Here is a 10,304-nt window from a genome sequence, read left to right on the forward strand (position 1 = left end):
TGTGGAATACCTGAATAGACAACACATCAACCCAAAATTGAGGCAGTGGACTTTGGGAGCAACTGTAGACTTGGGGTTTGCTGTCTACGACTGACTTGTTTCTGATTTTTATGTTTATCTTAGTACAGTTTTTAGCTCTTGTTATCACTGGCAGATTTGTTTATTGGTTTCGTAACTGTCTTCTTGTTTTTAAATTACTTTATAATTTTTTATTTTAATATTTTTTTTAATTTTAATTATTTTATTTTATTATTATTTTTCTTTCTTTTTTTCTCCTGTTTCTTCTGAGCCATGTGGCTGACAGGGTCTGGTGCTCCGGTCTGGTGTCAGGCCTGAGACTCTGAGGTGGGAGAGCTGAGTTCAGGACATTGGACCACCAGAGACCTCCTGACCCCATGTAATATCAATCGGCGAGAGCTCTCCCAGAGATCTCCATCTCAACACTAAGACACAGCTCCACCCAATGACCAGCAAGCCCCAGTGCTGGAGGCCCCATGCCAAACAACTAGCAAGACAGGAACACAACACCACCCAATAGCAGAGAGGCTGCCTAAAATCATACTAAGCTCACAGACACCCCAAAACACACCACCGGCCGCAGCCCTGCCCGCCAGAAAGACAAGATCCAGCCTCATCCACCAGAACACAGGCACCAGTCTGCTCCACCAGGAAGCCTACACAAGCCACTGAACCAACCTTACCCACCAATAAACAACGGGAACTACGAACCTGCAGCCGAGAAAAGGAGACCCCAAACACAGTAAATTAAGCAAAATAAGAAGACAGAGAAACACACAGCAGATGAAGGAGCAAGGTAAAAACCCACGAGACCAAACAAATGAAGAGGAAATAGGCAGTCTACCTGAAAAAGAATTCAGAGTAATGACAGTAAAGATAATCCAAAAATCTTGGAAACAGATTGGAGAAAATACAAGGAACGTTTAACAAGGACCTCGAAGAACTAAAAAGCTAACAAATAACGATGAACAGCACAATAAATGAAATTAAAAATTCTCTGGAAGGAATCAATAGCAGAACAACTGATGCAGAAGAATGGATAAGTGACCTGGAGGATAAAACAGTGGAAATAACTACCCCAGAGCAGAAAAAAGAAAAAAGAATGAAAAGAATTGAGGACAGTCTCAGAGACCTCTGGGACAATATTAATCACACCAACATTTGAATTACAGGTGTCCCAGAAGAAGAAGACAAAAAGAAATGTCTGAGAAAATATTTGAAGAGATTATAGTTGAAAACTTCCTTAACATGGGAAAGGAAATAGTCAATCCAGTCCAGGAAGCACAGGGAGTCCCATACAGGATAAATCCAATGAGAAACACACCAAGACACATACTAATGAAACTATCAAAAATTAAATACAAAGAAAAAATATTAAAAGCAGCAGGGGAAAAGCAACAAATAACATACAAGGGAATCCCCATAAGGTTAACAGCTGATCTTTCAGCAGAAACTCTGCAAGCCAGAAGGGAGTGGCAGGACATATTTAAAGTGATGAAAGGGAAAAACCTACAACCAAGATTTCTCTGCCCAGCAAGAATCTCTTTCAGATTCAACAGAGAAATTAAATCTTTACAGACAAGCAAAAGTTAAGAGAATTCAGCACCACCAAACCAGCTTTACAACAAATGCTAAAGGAACTTCTCTAGGCAGGAAACACAAGAGAAGGAAAAGATCTACAATAACAAACCCAAAACAATTGAGAAAATGGGAATAGGAACATACACATCGATAACTACCTTAAATGTAAATGGATTAAATGCTCCAACCAAAAGACACAGGCTGGCTGAATGGATACAAAAACAAGACCCATATATATGCTGTCTACAAGAGACCCTCTTCAGACCTAGGGACACATACAGACTGAAAGTGAGGGGATGGAAAAAGATATTCCATGCAAATGGAAATCAAAAGAAAGCTGGAGTAGCAATTCTCATATCAGACAAAATAGACTTTAAAATAAAGACTATTACAAGAGACAAAGAAGGACACTACATAAAGATCAATCCAAGAAGAAGATGTAACAATTGTAAATATTCATGCACCCAACACAGGAGCACCTCAATACATAAGGCAAATGCTAACAGCCATAAAAGCGGAAATCGACAGTAACATAATAATAGTAGGGGACTTTAACACTTCACTTTCACCAGTGGACAGATCATCCAAACAGAAAATAAATAAGGAAATTCAAGCTTTAAATGACCCATTAGACAAGATGGACTTAATTGATATTTATAGGACATTCCATCCAAAAAACAACAGAATACATTTTCTTCTCAAGTGCCCATGGAACATTCTCCAGGATAGATCATATCTTGGGTCACAAACCAAGCCTTGGTAAATTGAAGAAAATTGAAATTGTATCAAGTATCTTTTCTGACCACAATGCTATGAGACTAGATATCAATTACAGGGAAAAAAAGTGTAAAAAATACAAACACATGGAGGATAAACAATATGTTACTAAATAACCAAGAGATCACTGAAGAAACCAAAGAGGAAATCAAAAAGTACCTAGAAACAAATGACAATGACAACACAACGACCAAAAACCTATGGGATGCAGCAAAAGCAGTTCTAAGAGGGAAGTTTATAGCAATAAAATCCTACCTCAAGAAGCAAGAAAGATCTCAAATAAACAACATAACCTTATACCTAAAGCAATTAGAGAAAGAAGAACAAAAAAACCCCAAAGTTAGCAGAAGGAAAGAAATCATAAAGATCAGATCAGAAATAAATGAAAAAGAGATGAAGGAAACAATAGCAAAGATCAATAAAACTAAAAGCTGGTTCTTTGAGAAGATAAACAAAATTGATAAATCACTAGCCAGACTCAAGAAGAAAAAAACGGAGAAGACTCAAGTCAACAGAATTAGACAAGAAAAAGGAGAAGCAACAACTGACACAGCAGAAATACAAAGGATCATGATGCTTTCGACAAAATTCAACACCCATTTATGATAAAAACTCTCCAGAAAATAGGCATAGAGGTAACTTACCTCAACATATTATAGGCCATATATGACAAACCCACAGCCAACATCATTCTCAATGGTAAAAAACAGAAACCATTTCCCCTAAAATCAGGAACAAGACAAGGATGCCCACTCTCACCACTATTATTCAACACAGTTTTGGAAGTTTTAGCCACAGCAGTCAGAGAAGAAAGAGAAATAAAAGGAATCCAAATCAGAAAAGAAGTAAAGCTGTCACTGTTTGCAGATGACATGATACTCTACATAGAGAATCCTAAAGATGCTACCAGAAAACTACCAGTGCTAATCAAAGAATTTGGTAAAGTACCAGGATACAAAATTTATGCACAGAAATCTCTTGCATTCTTATATGCTAATAATGAAAAATCTCAAAGAGAAATTAAGGAAACACTCCCATTTACCACTGCAACAAAAACAATAAAATACCTAGGAATAAACCTACCTAAGGAGACAAAAGACCTGTACGCAGAAAACTATAAGACACTGATGAAAGAAATGAAAAATGATACAAACAGATGGAGAGATATACCATGACCTTGGATTGGAAGAATCAACATTGTGAAAATGACTATACTACCCAAAGCAATCTTTGGGTAGTATCAATGCAATCCCTATCAAACTACCAATGGCATTTTTCACAGAACTAGAGCAAAAAATGTCACAATTTGTATGGAAACATAAAAGACCCCGAATAGCCAAAGCAGTCTTGAGAAAGAAAAACGGAGCTGGAGGAATCAGGCTCCCTGACTTCAGACCATACTACAAAGCTACAGTAATCAAGACAGTATGGTACTAGCACAAAAACAGAAATACAGATCAATGGAACAGGATAGAAAGCCCAGAGATAAACCCACGCACATACGGTCACCTTTTTTTTTTAAGAGTCATGTACCACAATGTTCATTGCAGCTCTATTTACAATGGCCAGGACATGGAAGCAACCTAAGTATCTGTTGACGGATGGATAAAGAAGACGTGGCACATATATATACTGGACTATTACTCAGCCATAAAAAGAAACGAAACTGAGTTATTTGTAGTGAGGTGGATGGACCTAGAGTGTGTCAACAAGAGTGAAGTAAGTCAGAAAGAGAAAAACAAATACCATATGCTAACACATATATATGGAATCTAAAAAAAAAAAAAAAATGGTTCTGATGAACCTAGGGGCAGGACAGGAATAAAGACACAGACGTAGAGAATGGACTTGAGGACACGGGGAAGGGGAAGGGTAAGCTGGGACGAATGAGAGAGTAGCATTGACATATATACACTACCAAATGTAAAATAGATAGCTAGTGGGAAGCAGCCGCATCGCACAGGGAGATCAGCTCGGTGCTTTGTGACCACCTAGAGGGGTGGGATAGAGAGGGTGGGAGGGAGACGCAAGAGGGAGGGGATATGGGGACATATGTGTACATATAGCTGATTCACTTTGTTATACAGCAGAAGCTAACACAACATTGTAAAGCAATTATATTCCAACAAAGATGTTAAAAAAGTAGGGTCTTCAGTTTAGTTAGAAACTTCTGTTAATTTCTTGTACTGTTACAATGTTAATATCATTTCATTATAAAATATAGTAACATTGTGCCAATATTAATTTCTTATAGGTTACAATGATAATGATTGTACCATGAAACATAGTAACATTATAGCAATGTTAATTTCTCATATTTTTACAGTGTTAGTATCATTATACTGTATTGTAGTGACATCGTACCAATGTTAATTTCTTGGTTCTGCCCTTGTGCTATGGTTATGTAAGGCTGGCTGAGGAAAGTATGGAAACTGAATTATTTTTGAAACTTCTCTCTAAATCTAAAAGCAGTAAAAAATTTAAAGCTTTTTTTTTTTTTAAGGAAGATGTTACAAGAAAGCAGCCCATCTTTATTGACTCTGTTGACTAAAGGCCTCGCACAGATCTCATCGCATCTGGAGTGGGTGCTGCTTTCCAGACTGAACCCAAACTTATCCTCTTCCAGGGATGAAGCACAGAGAGGTCAGGGCTTGCCCAAGGTCACACAGCCCCATAGCTGCCTTCCAGCCTAAGCAGTGGCCACACAGCTCTTGCGAGTGGCTCAAGAGGTCCCTTCCCTCCTCAGCAGCCCACGGGGGGCTGACAGGAGTGGATGCTAGCTTTGGCTGCATTTGAGTTGACACTAACACTACACCCACTCTTCCTTCCCCTGAATTCCCGTCTTGCTGAGAGAATGGGTGAATGCAAAGAACAACCCGAACTGGCGCCTACTCCTCGTGTCTATTGACGGTTTGCAAAGTCATCAGTGAGCCTCCTTTGATGTTGATTCTTTAGAAGTGAAAAACAAAGCACATTAAACAGCTTGTTTGGCCCAGGCCTGGCCAGCTCCCAAGCAGGGGAGGCCTGTGTCCAGACGGGGTGATGCGCATCTCCACCGTTTGTCCCCCTCCAGCGACAGGTTTCTAACAGGGCCTGTTATTCATGCTCCAATCGCCACCCGGCCCAAGCCAGCCGTGCACTGGGCACCGGGTGCGCTGTGCCTGGACGGACAGGGCTCTGGCCTCCCTCACAATCCCGGGAGCTGATGAGGGCACCAGCGACCACAGGGTCCTGCTGGGGAGAGGGTGGGGCGGCAACCTCCAAAAAATGAGAAGGTCAGGGACCCCTGTGCTGAGACCTGAAATACTGACAGGAGTTAAATAAGGAGAAAGGTTAAATAATGTTGGAGACACAAGAAATGCCTTGCGGGAAGATCCCACGCAGGAGAGAGCACTGAATGTTTGAGCAATGGAAAGGAGACCGGTTTGGGGGTCAGGTAGAGAGTACCTTCCCATTCTTACCAGCTGACTTAGACTGTGGTCACCGTGGGTGGTCAAGGAGCTTGCATTTTTGGGAGCAGCGCTCAAAGGAAGCTCATTATAGAATAAGGAAACTCCCAAGTCTTGTCACTTTGTTTACTTTTCAAGTTGCCACACCTCCTATAGGAGTCAGAGCTATTAATAACATGTTCTAAGTTCACAGGACATTTTTTTTTTTTTTTTTCCCCACAAAGACCACAAATTGTCCTACAGTCTCGGTCATTTGCATTTAGAACATTCCTCTGAAAAAAATCCTGGGGCAAAAGACTAAAGAGACAAACAGCTCTGTTAACCCTCCCCACCCGGGGCCTGGGCCGGCTGGACAAGTCCAGAACGTGGCCCTCACTCTCAGAATGCTGCTCCCCGCACGTGGTCCCAACAGCAGCAGCCTTGGGAGGAAGGCGCTGTCCAGCCCACCGGGAGGGGGCAGGGGACCATGGGCACACTGGCTTCCATAGCTGGTGACCTGCTGTGGAAACGGCAACACTGGAGCCACCAGGTGTGGACCATTGCTGGGGTGACTGTCACCCCAAACCACTTTGTAAACGTTCATGTAAATAAATGCAGGGGAACCAAAGGGAAAACCTCAGCTGTTGCCTTTAAATAATACAGCATTAGTTCCCAGTCTGGTGACTGAGCCAGTTCCAGGAACTTTCTGTTCTCTGGGACCGAACTGCCATCAGATCAGCTGGAATTAGGTGTTTGTGATGCCAGAGTGGAGAGACGTTGTGGGGTGAGGGGGACCTGACTGACTGACTGGTGGCTGGCTTACGGACACTGTGTGTATCCTGCAGCTTCTCACTAGTGAGGGGCTAGCTTGGGGAACTTGTGAAAAATACAGGAAGCTCCCTGCGCCCCCAACAACTTCCTAAGTCTGAAGTGGGGGAGGGAGCAGGCATGTGTATTTTTTCAAAGCTCTCTAGGCAATTTGCCAGTGTTCCCCAAACACCTGGCATCAGCCCGACCAGCTGGCAGAGCAGCCACGGTTTCCTCACCTGTCTCTCCAATTCACCATTCTAATTATTCAGAGTGAGGGTTACAATCCCAGGGGCCCTCTGACACAGGGAACCTGCAGTGCCACAGTCACTGGTCATCCGGGGCCAAAGGAGACTCCACTAGCTACTGACCCACCCTCAGCTCCTAGGAGATAGGAGCCCCTTTGTTAGGGATGATGCATTAAACAATCGCACCCTTTTATCCTTTCTTGCTGGACCGCAACTAAAGGAAACATTTGGGTCTCAAGGTCAAGTTTGCTGCCCACAGGGGACCGTGACTGCAGACGTGGATGGGCCAGGAAGACCCCCCAGCCCAGGGTCTAGGTCAACCCTGGCAAGTCTCTCTAGCCCATGGGCCTCAGTCTCGCCTTTCGGAGAAGCAAGAGGTGCTGCGAGAAGCGTTTAGGGTTCCTTGCAGTCCTACAACACAAGCTGGAGTAAAACAGAATGGGAGGAGTCGCTCCATTCAGGAGAGAATCCCACCTCGCACGGAAGACGCTGGAGATGCCTGAGTTACCGCCAATCCCCCAGCGATAGGCAGAGAAGTGGTCTCCTCACGGGCCAGGGCAGACAGATAACAGGACAGGGTGGGGGCAGAAGGGGGACGCTAAGCTGTGGCTCGCCGGGCTGAGTGCGGGCTTGGAGGGTCAACCCTAATCAGGGATTAGTGGAAATCGTGTTGGAGGCAGGGCAGAGGGAGACTCCGCAGGGCTGGCTGCCAGGTCAGGACAGCCGCTAACGAAACACCAGGGCCTGCTCACCCACGCTGTCATGAGTGTCACGGTCGGGATGGCCCAGGACGGGGGAGAGGTATGCCAAGGCCAGGGCAGGAGTTACCCAGATCCTATCAGCCTGCAGAACGTTCCATCAGAATTCAAATCGAGCAACATTTCCAGGCACCAGGGAGAGCAAAGTGACGCCAGCAATCCCCTCCCCCCATCACACACACATGCACACACGCACACACACACACCGCACCTGACACCACAGTCAGACCCAGTCTACTGTCAGAGGAGACTCAGGGCTGCCTTGAGCTTAAACCCAGTACATTACTGCCCCTTCCGGGCAGGAGCTCTGGAAAAACTGGTGTCTAAGACTGCAGTGCATGGCGAATAGCAGAGAACGGAGAAAAGGAGCCAGATCTCTCCCCGCCCCCTGAGCCAAGGGCCCTCTCTCCTCCCACACGGATTCAAGCGAGTAGGGAGAAAGGTTTGCCTCCGAAACCTTCAGGTATTTGCTTCAGTTCTCAGCCTTACCCGACCGGCTGCAGACAAATTCCAGAGCAGGGATATCCTCCTTTCTCTCTGAGGGCTCCAGGCAAGAGGGTAATCTGGAAGCATTATATCGAAGGCAATCACAGTGTCTAAGCCAATCAGGAAATGTCAGGGAACACGGCAGAATGGTTTAAGCAGGACTGTCCCAGACTTACAGGAGGGAGGCTCGTGCCTCTGCCTGACCCTCTCAGGAGTCCCAGGGGGATGACCAGGACCCTACAGATCATTCACCCAACACCAACACGCATGTTACAGCTCACGAAAGGCTGAGGATCAGGATCAGCGGCCCACGTCACGCGCCCTGTCTCATCCAGCTGGGGCAAGACTTTCACCCGCTCACAACTCCAGCCTGCAGAGTATTCAGCCCCGGAACGCAGGCCCTGGACACCAGGTCAGCCAGGGATCGATGGCAGCAGCTTCGCGGGGAAACAAAGCTGTTTGCTCACATAGGTGAGGTCACACGGCTTTAGGGACTCCCACAAGAGGTGGGTGGCCCCCCCGAAGAGCTGTCCGGTTCTGGCGGCCGCGGCACGGACTCCAGGCACCGAGGCAGACGGCAGTCAAATGACCTTGAAGGCTTTTTTCATCCAGAGGTTACGGTTATTTTTTTTTCCCCCCCAGGGTTCAGAACACGGTCTTTTGTTGGATTTATGCTCATTCACACTCAAAGCTATTTTGTTTTTTAAATCCGTGGCTATGTGAGTCAGTCAAGGCCATGCGCAAAGACCACACAGAGGGCCCACTGTGGAATATTTTGGAGGTTGATGGTCCAGACACAACAGCACTCACTATTTCCAAAGCAAAGCGCCACAGGCTTCTCCGCTGAGTTCCCAAGCCGGTGGCGGAATGTGGTACACCTGGGAGCCATCAGGACAGGCGAAGACTGGGAGGTACCCCAAACCCCCCAGGCCCCCGTTCCTCCTATGGAGCACCTAGAAATAGCAGACGCCAGGAGCTTGTCACTAAACCAAGACGTCTTAGAAGCAAAAATAAGTCATCCAGTCATTAACCAGACAAGAAACATAACCACAGGAGCATGAGGTAGCAGAGCTCCGTCATAAGCCCCTGAGCTTTGAGGTAGGAGATAGGTGGGTTCAAATCCCAGCTCTGCCACCCACAGGCTGTGTGACCTTGGGCGGATTACTTAACCTTTCCAGGCCTCAGTTTCCCCACCTGTAAAATGTTGACAACGCCTCTGTCGCAGGAGTTGCGAGGATTCAGAGATGACAGACGTACCTGAAGCCCCCAGTACATGTCTGGCGAGTGGCTAGCCCTCAACGGTCACTAATTTTAAATGCCAAGGAATGCAAACCTTCTGGAAATAACACGCTGGGCGAAATTCAGCTCTGTACGCGGAAGCATATTTGGTTCACAGTTATTCAGGTGCAAAAGCAGTTCGGTGTCCACCTGAATACGGGAATCCACCTGGGACGCCAGGAAGGGCGAGTATGAGCCTGAAGGGGAAGGGGCACCCCGAAAAGTCTCTCCAACAGCCAGTCTGTCCCTCCTGTGGAGCCTAGGGCCTGGCACACCTCATGTCTGGTTAATAAAATCGAATCATTTTGTCTTGATTCCCCATCAAGGGTCCTCCAGTCTTCAGGGTCTTTCTCCTAACTTTCAAGGATGCTCTGCCCCTTGAATCAGTCAAGGGCTGTGGCGAGGCTCCAGGGAAGAAGAGCTCTGCTCTGAACCCGCGCCCCGAGAACACCGCGCCCGACCCCGCAGCACGACCGGCCCTCACGGAAACTCACCGCTCTCCGTTTGGCCTCATCGTTCAGGGCGGCCACCCAGGCGGCCTGCCACTGCTTCCTCCAGATGCTCAGCGTCACGATCCAGGCGAGCAGCGCATCCGGCTCGGGGCGCTGGCCCTCGCCGGGCGCCGCCGCCCGCCTCGGGGAGCGGGGTCGTGCCCTGGCCAGCGCCCACTGCGCCAGGTACAGGCCCACAGTGCCCAAGGCCACGACGAAGAGCGCCACCAAGCCCAGCCACTGGACCTCACCGAGCCACGAGTCCAGGCGGGACATGGTGATGGCGCATACCCGGCGCGCCTCGCCCCAACTTCCCAGGCAGCCCCTGGCCGGGCGCACAGCCCGCGGGCGGCGAGCTCAGGACATCAGCTCGCGGCCGGCCGGGGCTCGCGGGGGGCGAGGAGGGGGCGCGGCGGGCGGATCCAGGCGGCT

General features: G+C 47.1%; 1 protein-coding gene across 4 annotated transcripts in view; it reads right to left on the reverse strand.

The window, feature by feature from the left end:
• C2CD2 (C2 calcium dependent domain containing 2) overlaps positions 1-10,304 on the reverse strand; it is a 62,433-nt gene that overhangs the window by 48,320 nt on the left and 3,809 nt on the right. For 2 of the 4 annotated variants that reach the window (XM_024758259.1, XM_024758258.1), the window contains exon 1: positions 9,876-10,286. The exons of 1 other annotated variant lie outside the window; for it this stretch is intronic. In XM_024758259.1, the coding sequence (XP_024614027.1) occupies positions 9,876-10,148 (273 nt within the window). In that variant the 5' untranslated portion in view covers positions 10,149-10,286. Of the gene's footprint in view, positions 1-9,875; positions 10,296-10,304 lie in introns of those variants that run through there. One more of the 4 variants, XM_024758257.1, reaches the window with a different exon arrangement.

Source organism: Neophocaena asiaeorientalis, unplaced genomic scaffold (assembly GCF_003031525.2).
Source record: "Neophocaena asiaeorientalis asiaeorientalis breed wild unplaced genomic scaffold, Neophocaena_asiaeorientalis_V1.1 scaffold45, whole genome shotgun sequence".
In the NCBI taxonomy this organism is placed as follows: Eukaryota; Metazoa; Chordata; class Mammalia; order Artiodactyla; family Phocoenidae; genus Neophocaena; species Neophocaena asiaeorientalis.